The following is a 14,492-nucleotide window of genomic DNA, read 5'->3' on the forward strand; positions in this document are numbered from 1 at the left end:
GCATTTATATATTTAACTTACATATAAAAAGTAGTTTCTGTTATTCATATACTTATATTTCATTACAGAACAGGTCTGGTTTATGATGAATTAATGCTCAAGCATAAGAATGACTGGGACCCCAATTTTCCAGAGAAACCAGAAAGGATTTCAGAGCCTTTCAAGAGATGTTCTGAGCTTCATTTGGTAGAAAGATGTATAAGAATAGAGGTAGGAAAAATTGTTTTTTTTGGTAATAATCTTCTTTTTCTTTCTTCTGTAATACTTTTTTCAGTGAATTCCATCTTCACTATTTTGTAATATTCTTTAATTAACCGCTTTGAGGATGTAATGTAGAATTTATTATAGAAATAAAGATCAATTTGAAGAAGTTTAGTGATGTGAACAATTCACTTACAAATACCATAAAGTCAATCCTTTTTTGGGTGAATCGGCATAAACCTGTTACATGACACCACAAATATAAATTCCTATTCAAGCAAATAGTTCTTTAAGTGTGCGTGAAATTGTTGATCTAGATCAAAATTTTTGTACATTTTTAGAAATTATAGGTAATAATGGTTACTTCACTAACAAAATTAACATAAAGTACTTCAGACTTTTTTTTGGTTTTTGAGACAGATGGCAAAGTTTACCCTACAATAAACTCCTTTAAAATAACCATTATTAATAAAGTATGGGCAAAAAAAATATCATAAAATAAAAAAGTTCTTTTGTCTAAAGAGATGGAATCCTTTTGCATTGCAATAATTTTAAAATTCGAAAGATATCTTATTCATTACTTAAACAATTAAAGAGTCAAAAATGAAACAATCAGCATTTAAACTGCTGGCGGTAAGAATCTTTCATATTCAGGATCAGCACCAATAAAATACATCTAAAATTGTATAACTTATCTTTCAAAAAAATATGACTCAAAATTATGTCCAGATTAAAAAATTCATCATTCCTAACAGAACTATTTTGCATGTGTAGAACAATAATTTGTGACATCATGAAACATGTTTATATATGTATAAACTTTTTGGTTACTATTATGCTCACCAATGAAACACAACTTATTGTCCGTTTGTCAACCATATATTTTTAGAAAAAAGTTCTTAACAATATTTTTTTTCAAATCTACATTTTTTTTCTTCATGTATGTTAATTTATGATCTACAGGAACTCTGACTATATTTTATAGTGTTAAATACTTGATATAGTAAGTATAAAATGTCTAACAGCCTTTCAGTAATAAAAACCCCAACATATTTGTGTGTTGAATGTCAGTTTCATTGTACCATGCAACCTTAATTAATTCAATTCAAATAAATTCCAAGTGTTTTTATCTTCTCAGCATTCGGCATATCCCACATCGACATAAGAAAAATTGTATGTTACTGTTTTTGTATTCACCTATATAACATTCACATGACTCCATCATGGCTTGTAAAAATACTAGTCCTTATTTTAATATAGACAAAAGGAGAAAGTTTGTGAATAGGGCCCAACCTCTGTCACATAAAATACCTAGTTATGGAAACCACACCATCACTTTGACTTTCACATGTGCTCCTGTCTTGGTTGTGGAACTAGTGGTATGAAGCTTAAATAAACATCTTATTTTGTGATTGCCCTATAATTTGAATTATTCACTCATCCATAACTTCAATATTAGGATGTCCATGTATACAGTTATTTTCTAGGTTCAAGGTTCTAGACTTTCCTATAAATAAAAAAAAAATATATAGATTTTATGGTAATTTGTATTTTCAGACACAGTATGGAACAGAGGATATGGTATTATTACAGCATACAAGGGAACTATTAGAAAAAGTCAAATCAACAAGTCAAATGAACAAACAACAGTTGCAAGAATTCAGTCAACATTATGATTCTGTGTACTGTAATCAGGTAGGTACAGATAATAAGTCAATTGGAGATATGGATTTATGTATTGCCTTTTCATTAGTGTGATTGGACTGTTTATCTAATGCATAATATAGATCTTAGATTTTAAAGAGCGAAGTTTTCTGGTTTTACAGTAAGGTCGTTTTTCCTGTGAACAATTCATATGTGGATTTTAGTTAAATAAAAATATTTTAGTATCCAGATCTACCTAATTTTATTTATGCCAACCCAAATGAATATTTAGTGATAAAATGGAGTTACCTTTCTTGGCACAGATGTCCTAATTATGAGAGAAAAATAGCAAAATTTTTTACCAAAACATGCAGGGTTCAACAAAATAACGTATGAATTTCAAACAATGAATTCTTTTTTACGAACATATTCTCTAAATCACATCAGTAGAAAAAAATGCTGTACTGCAAACCATTTTTTTTTTATTATGGATGGGATTGTAAAAATACATATTTCATTTACCTTGAAAGAATTAGCTTTGATTTTATTCTGTTTTATTCAGAGTCAAGGGCAACAATGTAGCCCAAGTTGCAAATAATGTTTTCAGATAGTTCAATGCTTAATTTTCAACTATTTTACTACTATTGCATTAGAATCAAAATAACATTACTGTGTTTGAAGAGTCTCCACCATCAGTTTGGATTTAGCAGTCGTGAACATGGCTTCCAAAACGGTCATATATTCCGGACTTGACCGAAATTTATATAAAAAGTCCGGCTGCTCTCAGCCTCAAACGGTCAAATATCATAGGTTTGCCACTTTTGTTATTCAAGGCATTTTAATAAAACGGTCATTTCACTTTTTTTACCAACTATCGATCGGTAAAAATGTCCGTTTGGGCATTATAGTTTATAATTGTGGCAATCTATTTCACAAAGATATTTCGGTCATATTTGGGTTTAATTAAACAGATGCAGCGTATTTCATACTTTGAAGTGTCTCAGTTAGTCTAATCATCTGGGTACACAAATGCACGGCTTGGTACATCAATAAAAAGTAGAAAAAAACATTTGTTCTTTTATTTAAAAAACAACAAGCTGTCAAACAATTATCCCTTCAATAAGTAATATTGAAGCCATAAATCATTCACTGATTACAGGTTATTCATTACCTTTGATGAGAGACCTTAGCTTGTCTTAATCAATAGAATTGATGATGCATAACAATGAACATAAACAGGTGATAAAGGTGATCAGGTAAACAAAGTCAAACATGTAAGCGTGTATGGAACAACATCCTATTTAATTATGCTTCGTAGATATTATTGTAAATGAGCATTCAGTTTTAAAAAAGTATCCTTAGATTTTAAAATAATTCTTCAAATAAGAATATTTATAAATGAATTCGAATTTGTATGCTATTCATTATTATATTTAAAAACACTGTACATCGTGTTGATATAAAAACACTGTACATCGTGTTAAATACTGGGGTACGCTAAAGGGTATTCAAAGTTATTTTCTTACATTTCAGCGGGTTGCATCTAATTAATTTAGTTTAAAAGATTGAAATTATAAGAAATACGTTAATAAATATGATTTGATGAAAAATTTGAAAAGGTTTTAAACTAATAATCGTCAGAACCACGTTGTTTGAACTAGTACACGTGTGCGCATGTGTCTATTGTCCGCTGGTGGGAAATTTAATTATGCATCCTAATTCTTCAATAATGCTAAAATTATCATTGATACCTTTATCTAACGTTCATTTCGAGTATTTTCTTGAAGAAATAACTTGAAAAGGCTACTTAACTCAATCGTAAACTTACACGGATATTAAGCATCCGTCTCTGATCCGTGATTTACCATTATCAAGTCAACATCCGGCATTTGGAAAATGTGATTTTAAAAACGAAAGTAAAGCTTTTGACAGCGTTATTTTGCACAAATAAAGAGTCTAAAGCAGAATTAAGCAGAATTAGTACGCTGATGTTACACACTTCGAATGCTGCACTTTCAATTTAACACTTTACGTCAGAACATCGAATTTATATCAAAGTAAAGTTTAATATCCTTTTAACAGGTTGGGAACAAACCCTCTACATGGTGTTTTTACCTGTATAGAGTAATAATCCTTCTATAGAGGGATAAAATTATCCCTCTTTAGAGGGGTATTTTTGTTTATACTGGATTTAAAGCAAAATAGGTCAGATTGGCATTTTCTGGTTATATTGGCTATAATCTATAGTATTGTATGCATCAATTGATGTACTTAATTTAATTTGTACATGCCCAGTTTACTGCTAAACTGACTGAATATACAATCTATTGTTCATCATAATTGAAAGCTGTGATGATCAGGTAAATTCTACTCAGTTATGCCTCACTGAACAGAATTTCTATTGTTAGATTTAACATAAAATTTAAAGGTCAACTGCGCCTTTTTGTTGACGATCAGATGTTCAGATAGCTATACAATAGATTTCAAGTTCTGTCACTTTAGCAAAAAACTGGGCATCCCATTTTTTAATTAAGTGCATATAATCAGGCAAAAAATTTTGGAAGCCCTGGTCGTGAATATCCGTTTTACTGGCACAGCTCAGCATCAACAGTAATACTGCATTTGCAATTGACCTTTGCAACTCTTTAAACACAGTGCTGTTGTTCCTATATTTAAATAATCTGTGTTCTTATTCGTAACTTACATATTTATAGAAATCATTTTAAAACATTTTAAGAGAGGAGTTCACAAACCAAAATATACATCCTTTATTGCTTTAACTACCTCAAGAACGTTATGAATGGTTTTTATATGACAGCTTGTTTTAAGATTGTGATTCATATTATGGTATTGAATATGATGTATTATCAATATCATTCACAGTACTGTGGGTTTATTTATTTTTGTGGGTACCAATTTTCGTTGATTGAAGAAAAATTGGATTTTAGTGGATGTTTGATTTTGTGGTTTTGACAAAGTCTGCATACAAACTTAGAGGACATTTGTACTTTATTGAACATTTCAATTCATGGTTGACCTTTATCCATGAAATCCTCGAAAATTTGTATCCCACGAATAATAATGAACCAACAGTATATGAAAAATAAGTTGTTATGCTTGCTGTTGTTTCCCAGCCTTCTTAGTCATTTTTGATTGATTAATAGATAAGTGATATCAAAAGCACATAATCAGTACCATCATTTAAATGAATCTACAGTATTTACCTCCGTAGTTTTCTGATCATAACATTTGTTTTCAGGCATCGTATGAATGTGCTCTTGTTGCTTTGGGTAGCACAGTAGAATTAATGGAGCAAATCTTAAAGAAGAAAATTACAAATGGACTGGCTATCACAAGGTAAAATAGAAATGTATTTATGTGAGATACTTCTGTTTCCCTTTGATTGTGACAAAATAAAAATAAAAAAGCATATACTGTGGATTCATTTTTATTCGTGGTATACCAATTTTCGTGGTTTCGTGGGTCACAGCGAACCACAAATTTAAGAATTCAACGCAGAATAATCCCGAGAAATGTGTATGGAGTCGGATGTTTATTTCCGGTTATGTTATGCAGTTCTAGTATAGTGTTGACTAGCAATAAACATTGTAACATAACACATGTTTTAGTGAAAGAAGATACAAGTATTTTGATTAAATCAATAATAAATATATCGAATATCAGTGATAATTTACTTTTTAAAATTGATTAAAACTGTTCATGGAAAATAACTGCAGGTTGTTAATTACCGTGTCATAGTTTGGTTTACTGGTGATTAAAAATCAATAGGATTAAGTACGGGCATATTGCCCGTAGGTAATATTGTTTATGACAGGAACATTTATTTTCACACCTTTTACTTATATGACTGTTTATTATATCGTGATTAGGGAATGAGCTTTCAATCATAGAGTTTTGAATGCCTTATAAAATTCCACCAAAATTTATAAATTGTAAAACAAACAAATAATTAGTTGTCTCTGTCCATTATTGTAATAGAAGTTTTCAATGAACACTTTAACCTAGAATGACCAAGCAAGGATTTTGACAATTCAAAACTTTTTCAATGAATTCCTTTAAGGAATAACTGTAATATTTTTTCTGTCTATGAAGAAATAACATCAAAAATGTGATGCACACTAAATAACCCGCGTAGCGGGTTATTTTAAAGTGTGCATCACATTTTTTATGTTATTTCGAATAGACAGATAAAATATTACAGTTATTTCTTATAATTTAATTCTAAATTCCATTTTAAACCGGAGTAAACAATGAAAAAACGTTGATGACGTCACGGTTACATGACTAAATTATGTCTATGAGCTGATAAACAAAACAACGTCAGCCAATCAGCAGACGGGTTACATCCAAAATTAAATTATTCTTTTTTGTTTGTTTTATTATTGATCAAACCAAGGAGGTTATATGGTTAAATCAAAAAGAAATCCACGAATTACATATCTGATTTTTTTTTTGTAATCAGCGATCCACGAATTTACGTATACCACGAAACTTCTTTTTTTCTCTATCCACGAAAATTGATACCCACGAAAATAAATGAATCCACAGTATAGCAAATTCCATGGTACATGTAAATGTCAGAATCCAAATGATCTGCATCAAAACCCAAATCAACTTGCAGTATCAGAAAATCAATCTTTTTTTTTAGATTCAAATACAATTTATTTCCAATATCCTGTTACAATTACCTTAGTAGCCCAGGAGAGCATACTTAGGGTTCCTGTGTTACATTCTCACTCCTGTCCAGAGAAAACAGGCGAGATAAATGTCCACTTCACTGATAAAATTACATATTGTAGTTTTCTTAGATAAAATTAAAACCAAGTCAAACACACCCAACATAATGCATTAAATTGATCACACCAGATCTATAAATAGTGATACCGGTCTACAACAAGGTAAGTTTTTAATCAGGTTATATACATTGCTCTAATTTTTTTTTTATAAACAATGGAAATGTAATAAGGTAAACAAAATCACCTTTTTTCTAATGGAATGTATCGATACGTTAACTTAAAAAAGTAAAAGTACACACTTGACCTAATTATTACATATCTGATCTAATAAGTGTACCAGATCATTATTGATATCTGGTTCTTTAATTTGTAAATGATTTAAACGTAAAATGATATTTTCTTTTAGTTCACAATAAAATTGTCTAATAATTCTATTTGTATTGCAAGTGATGTTTTCAAACCATATTGTCCATTTGGCTATGCATATTAGAATATTGCCAAATATAATTTCCTTCATAGGCCTGTCATAAATACCTAGGATCATATTTATCTCTTGTAAAATTAATTCATGTGTCAAGTGAACTTTTGAGAATATAGTTTTTAATTCTAATATTAATGGGTAGATCTTTTTACAATTATAGAAAAGATGATTTTGTGTTTCAATGTGATTTTTGCAAAAATGGCAGTTACCTTGAACCAAAGAATGGTAAATTTAATATCATAGTTACAAAAAAGTCGAGTTTTCAGTATTTCTTCCTTCGTATAAGGTTTATATATATTTCTTAGTTCTGATAAAGAGTTAAGGGCATTTATATAGAATGGTGGAATTGATGATAGACTAAAATTAGATAGATCTGTGCATCTACATAATAAATACTCTTCTTTAATTGTTACATCAAATTTTTTTAACCAGTTTTTACCCAAAAATATTCCAAGTTTCTTCATCTGAGTGAATGATCTTGTATAAACATTTTATTTGTCTACTTTTTACAAAAGAAAAAATGTTAATCATACCCATCCCCCCTTTTTAGTGTCTAAGCAACAAACATTCCTATCTATTTGGTTAACTTTATCATTCCAAATAAACGCCCAAATGAGTTTGTTTATTTCGTTTAAACATTGGTTTGGAATCCCACGACTGTCAATTTCAAACCTTAACAAGAGCTTTTCTCAGAAAAAGCTTAAAAATAAAAAAAAAACGCTTCATTTTAAAATCAGAAGATGAGGTATGATTGCCAATGAGACAACTCTCCACCTGAGACTGCATGACATAGAAGTAGCAACTATAGGTCACAGAATGGCCTTCAACAATGAGCAAAACCAATACTGAACAGCATGCTATAAAAGACCCTGAAACGACAAATGTGAAACAATTCAAATGAGAAAAATAACAGCCTGATTTATGTAGAAAATTATAAACTGAAAAAAATTTTGATATATAGCAACAAGCAACAACCACTGAATTACAGTCTCCTGACTTGGGACAGACACATACAGAATATGGCAGCATTAAACATGTTAGCTGGGCACACAACCCTCCCCTAACCTGGGACAGTGCTGTTAAAAAAAAATGAAACGATAAATGACTTTCTAGTTAGCTTTTATTGCAAGTATTTATTGGGAAATGGCTACTTTTGTCCAAGTTAAACGACCCAGTAAATGATGATATGTTAAATTTATGAGCTACTGTTAATTTAAGATTTAATGCATGCATTTATAATTAGAGTCTTCATGAAAGATGATATTATTTTGACATTTTGCATTAATAAAACATTGCATAACCCTGGTAATCACTTTGTTGCCCAGAAGCTAGTTTTGACATTTGATTTTGCGAATTGCTTCTCATGAACCAGTGACGTTGATGCCTCCTTCTTGCAAATCATAGAATAAGTATTTTGATACTTTGACCATTTCTTTGTTATGACATGGCACAAATCTTGTAAGAATTTAATATAATATTCACAAAAGTCTTAGCTATATGTATCTTTCTTATGTATTAAGTAATAAGACAAATTCAGTGAATATTTCCTACATATTGACCTCAGGTAATGTAAATACAGGAAACTGGTTTAACCCCAACACATTTTGTACCTGTACAAGTAAAGGCTATTTAGATTTTGCATGGAAACTTGTCATTTGTCTTTGTTTGTATATCTGTAATTATTTAAGAGGAGTCAAGTGTTGGTAGTTGATGTGTGGTCAGTTATATTGCCCATAAGTTGTGGTTATTTCTGCTATCATATATTATACACATTTCTTTTATCAGACCTCCAGGTCACCATTCTATGAATGATGCATTATGTGGATTCTGTATTTTCAACAATGTCGCCATAGCAGCAAAACATGCAGTAGACAATCTTGGTGTCAAAAAGTAAGTATATTCCTATAGGGGAATTAATTTACAACATTTTACCATTGATAGATATACCGGTAGTAAATGAATATTTTTATTACATTATAGAGATGTTTTTAATTGTGATAAATTTTATGTCTTTCCTCAAATGTGGCCTGGGTCAGTACAGATACATCCTTGTCCATTTGTTTGTCTGTGGGTCTGTCCAGATTTCTGTAAGTTCTGTGTTTTAACCATGATGGTTATACAATGTACTATTATTTAAAGTTTCATTTCAACAATCCATAAATATATAAATTAATTTTACCTCCCTCTGAATAGAGGGGATATACTGGATTGTCATTTCATGTTAGCATGCTAAACTGTATGATGCATTTCCTCATTCATCTCTCATCAGCTTCCTCTTTATTTTTTTTCAGGGTACTTATTGTGGATTGGGATGTTCATCATGGTCAAGCAACACAAAAAATGTTTTATGATGATCCAAGGTATTATTTTTTATGTACAATATGTGACTAGTCAATAGATTTCCAGGCTTATGGAGGTACTTAGGCTAAAATGGGTTTGATAAAGCTGCTAATAATATCATTATAGTTTGACGTAAATTTTACATTGAGGTTCTGCAAAAGGAAATCACGAATTCACCAACATTCCAACTGACTTCATTTTCAGAAAACGATATCTGTAACAAACATAAACTATTAGCTACTTCTTTACAAGCAGAACCAAATACAATGAAAGTCCCAACTATGTACTGGCTTCCGAAGCTACACAAATCACCTTACAAATATAGATTTATTTCGTCTTCAAGTCATTGTTCCACTACTAAATTGTCTATTCTACTTACTAGTACACTTGGTACAATCAAAAACCTGATAATAAATTATTCAACTAAAGCCTTTGAAAATAGTGGAATTAACTACTTTTGGAGTGTCAAAAACTCGTTGGAAGTACTTGATAAATTGCATGCATATATTGGTGATTTTGAATCTGTTCAAAGTTTTGAGTTTTCTACCCTATATACAATTTGCCTCATATTCTTATTAAGGAAAAATTCACTAACCTAATTAAATGGGCATTTAAAAAGTCAGAATGCGAATACATATGTTCAAACTCTTTTAGGTCATTTTTTAGTAGCAACAAACAAAAGAGCTATGTCAATTGGACATGCTTTGATACTATATCTGCCCTTGAATTTTTACTTGATAACATTTTTGTTCGCTTTGGAGATTCCGTATATCGTCAAGTTATTGGAATTCCAATGGGGTCTAACTGTGCACCACTTATTGCGGACCTGTTTTTGTATTGTTATGAGTTACAATTTATGACTAAAATCAGCAAAGACCCATCGAAACAACATCTGATACAAAAATTTAACAATACTTTTAGATATTTGGATGATATATTGGCTCTCAATAATGACGACTTCAGTATGTATACTAAAGAAATTTATCCTGTTGAACTTACTTTGAATAAAGCTAATACTAACAATGATCACTGTCCTTTCCTCGATCTTGATATCTATATCATTAACGGGAAGCTTAATACAAAAATTTATGATAAAAGAGATGATTTTTCATTTCCTATCGTTTATTATACATTTTTAGATGGTGACGTTCCCTTGTCACCATCTTATGGTGTTTATATATCTCAACTTGTACGATTCGCTCGTGTATGTAACAACGTATTAGATTTTAGCGAGAGAAATTTATGTATTACTAAAAAAAATAATTACACCAGGGTTTTACTAAATTTTATCATCGGTATAAGGACATCATTCGTAAATATTACTCAACATGCAGACATCTTATACGTTCGGGTATTTCACATCCAATCTTTTATGGTAATATTCTTTACAAAGCACAAAAATGTCAGTATTCACCTCAAAAGCTAACAAAACCTTTAAACAGACTTATTAAGAAGGGATATAGTTACGATACTGTTGTCAGGTCATTAAAGATTGCATATTTTGGCTTTAATATTGATTCACTTATAGGGTCTTTGCATCGGAATTAAACATATTTATTCTAAAACCAGTTGTTGGCATGACACGGGTTATGTTCTTCTCATATATTTGATGATGGTATAATACTAAACCCCTAACAGGAGGGATTGTGCCTGATATCCATATGATGAAGACATAATCTTTCAATCAGTTTAATTGAGGTCTGGAGCTGGCATGTCAGTAACTGCTAGTAGTCTGTTGTTATTTATGTATTATTGTCATTTTGTTTATTTTCTTTTGTTTCATATTCTGACATCGGACTCGGACTTCTCTTAAACTGAGTTTTACTGTGCGTACTGTTGTACGTTTGTTTTTTCTACATTGGCTAGAGGTATAAGGGGAGGGTTGAGATCTCAAAAAACATGTTTAACCCCGCCGCATTTTTGCGCCTGTCCCAAGTCAGGAGCCTCTGGCCTTTGTTAGTCTTGTATCATTTTTAATTTTAGTTTCTTGTGTATAATTTGGAGTTTAGTATGACGTCCATTATCACTGAACTAGTATACATATTTGTTAAGGGGCCAGCTGAAGGACGCCTCCGGGTGCGGGAGTTTCTTGCTGCATTGAAGACCCATTGGTGGCCTTTGGCTGTTGTCTGCTCTATGGTGGGGATGTTGTCTCTTTAACACATTCCCCATTTCCATTCTCAATTTTATTATCACATATTTAGCAAGTACAGACTGAAAGTAAATACCCAGTCAAGTTATTTTGACAGATTCTTTAAAGAAAGGTTTTTCAAGTCATTTTGTGGATTGCCAATTTAATAGCCAACATCAATATATTCTCAATTTTTTTTTATTTATAAAGTATTTCATCAGCTTCTTATGAATTTCCAATAGATAATATTTACATTATTTCAAAATATTATAGCAGTTATGGCCAACAAATGACAGTATTTATTTGGTAACCATCAACTTTGCAGGATTTACTAGGTGTTTACTAGGGAAAGCACATTTCTCTGTTATTTTTCGTTAAAATCAATGTACTAATTAAAAGATTACTTTTAGTTTTCTGTGTCTTCGGCTTGTGGTCTCTATGATGTATGTTTTGTTTTATTCATCATATTGGTATTAAATTTGAAAATAGCTTAAAGCACAAAGTCTAATTTACTTTTCTGCAAAGGGAGTCTAAAACAGTGTCAAAAGGTCAAAATGATATTTCCAAAGTAGAGATAGGAATAAAATGCAAAAATATAGAATTTAATAATGATCATTGTGATTGCTTAAATGTTTAACTTTTGTAGTTATGTCCAATGCCATTTTTGTCGAGCCTTCGACTTTTGTCGAAAAAGCAAGACATAGCGATCCTACATTCCGTCGGCGTCGTCGTCGGCGGCGTCCACAAATATTCACTCTGTGGTTAAAGTTTTTGAAATTTTAATAACTTTCTTAAACTATCCTGGATTTCTACCAAACTTGGACAGAAGCTTGTTTATGATCATTAGATTATATTCAAAAGTAAATTTTGTAAAAAAAAAATTCCATTTTTTCCGTATTTAACTTATAAGTGGACTTAGTTTTTCTGCCAGGAAACATTACATTTACTCTGTGGTTAAAGTTTTTGAAATTTTAATAACTTTCTTAAACTATCCTGGATTTGTACCAAACTTGGAAAGAAGCTTGTTTATGATCATAAGATAGTAAGTATCCAGAAGTAAATTTTGTAAAAAAAAAATTCCATTTTTTCCGTATTTTACTTATAAATGGACTTAGTTTTTCTGCCAGTTAACATTACATTCACTCTGTGGTTAAAGTTTTTAAAATTTTAACAACTTTCTTAAACTATCCTGGATTTGTACCAAACTTGGACAGAAGCTTGTTTATGATCAAAAGCTAGTATCTAGAAGGAAATTTTGATAAAATTTTGTTCCATTTTTTTCGTATTTTACTTATAAATGGACTTAGTTTTTCTTCCAGTCAACATTACATACATTCTGCAGTTTAAGTTTTTAAAACATTTATTAGATTCATAAATTATCCTGGATTTTTACCAAACTTGGACAGAAGCTACTTACAATCAAAAGATAGTATAGAGAGGAATATTTTTATTAATTTTTTTCCTCATTTTTGTTGAGCCTGCGATTAACAGCAAAAGTAGGCGAGACACTGGGTTCCGCGGAACCCTTACGAATTTTTATTATTATAAGCATTATGAAAAACTCAGGTATCATTGTAATTTTGCATTTGAACCCTTAAGTTAACAGCTCTTTGATTTTGAATAAGTTTTTAATTTTAAATATGTTGGCGTCGATCATTACTGAAGAGACATTTCCTGTCTACATGTACATACCAATCTATTAAACTTGTGGATGTTTTAACATAACATTATTAGTTAACAATGTTTTTCTCTAAATGACCGCATGCTTTATTTGATGTAACGTTATAGTTAACAGTGTTTTTCTCACAATTGCCTCATGCTTTACTTGACGTAACGTTATTTAAGGAATGACTAAAATATTTTTTCTGTCTATGAAGAAATAACATCAAAAATGTGGTGCACCACATTTTTATACGACGGCAAAAAAATTTTTGTGGTCGTATATTGGTATGACGTTGGCGTCGTCGTCGTCGTCGTCGTCCGGCGTCGTCGTCGTCGTCGTCGTCGTCCGGCGTCGTCCGAAGACACATTGGTTTTCGCACTCTAACTTTAGTTTAAGTGAATTGATCTTTATGAAATTTTACCACAAGGTTCAATACCACAAAAGGAAGGTTGGGATTGATTTTGGGGGTTATGGTAATAACAGTAAAGGAATTAGGGGCCAAAAAGGGGCCAAAAATAAGCATTTTTGTAACTTCCAGACATAACTTGTGTGTTAGTGTATGGATCTCTCTGACATTGTACCACAAGCTTCCATATCACTAAAGGAATGCTGGGATTGATTTTGGGGGTAATTGCCTCCAAATTTTAGGAATTAGGGGCCAAAAAAGGGGCAAAAAACAAGCATTTTTCTAGTTTCATGACAATAACTTGTGTGTTAGTGTATGGATCTTTCTGAAATTGTACTACAAGGTTCCATATCACAAAGGGAAAGCTGGGTTTGAGTTTGGGGGTAATTGCCCTAAACGTTTAGGAATTTGGGGCCAAAAAGGGGCCAAAAAACACATTTTTTTCTAGTTTCCAGACAATAACTTGTGTTCAAGTGTATGGATCTCTCTGAAATTGTACTGCAAGGTACCATACCACAAAGGGAAGGCTGGGATTGAGTTTGGGGGTGATGAATCATAATGGGGGTTCAAAAAATTTGGGGGGGGGGATTTATTTTTTTTTCCTTTTTTTTATTTTTTTCCTTTTTTGTTTCTTTTAAAATTTTCCATTTTAAGTTGGTTATTTCTGATTTATATTTAAAATCAAATAATAATGATATGGTAGGAGATAGACACCAAACAGGATGTGTAAATTATTATATAATAAGTATTGTGCAATAGCAAGAAATTTTCAATTGCACAGTATTGCACAATAGCAAGAAATCTTCAATTGCACAGTATTGCGCAATAGCAAGAAATCTTCAATTGCACAGTATTGCGCAATAGCAAGA

At 31.1% G+C, this 14,492-nt stretch overlaps 1 protein-coding gene across 4 annotated transcripts in view; it reads left to right on the forward strand.

The window, feature by feature from the left end:
- Positions 1-14,492, forward strand: part of LOC127701676 (histone deacetylase 6-like) — a 178,548-nt gene that overhangs the window by 17,736 nt on the left and 146,320 nt on the right. For all 4 annotated transcript variants that reach the window (XM_052205676.1, XM_052205685.1, XM_052205693.1 and 1 more), the window contains 5 exons: positions 69-210; positions 1,759-1,896; positions 5,105-5,202; positions 8,869-8,973; positions 9,375-9,443. In XM_052205676.1, coding sequence (XP_052061636.1) covers positions 69-210; positions 1,759-1,896; positions 5,105-5,202; positions 8,869-8,973; positions 9,375-9,443 — 552 coding nt within the window. The remainder of the gene's footprint in view (positions 1-68; positions 211-1,758; positions 1,897-5,104; positions 5,203-8,868; positions 8,974-9,374; positions 9,444-14,492) is intronic.

Source organism: Mytilus californianus, unplaced genomic scaffold, assembly GCF_021869535.1.
Source record: "Mytilus californianus isolate M0D057914Y unplaced genomic scaffold, xbMytCali1.0.p SCAF_1, whole genome shotgun sequence".
NCBI classification, from domain to species: Eukaryota; Metazoa; Mollusca; class Bivalvia; order Mytilida; family Mytilidae; genus Mytilus; species Mytilus californianus.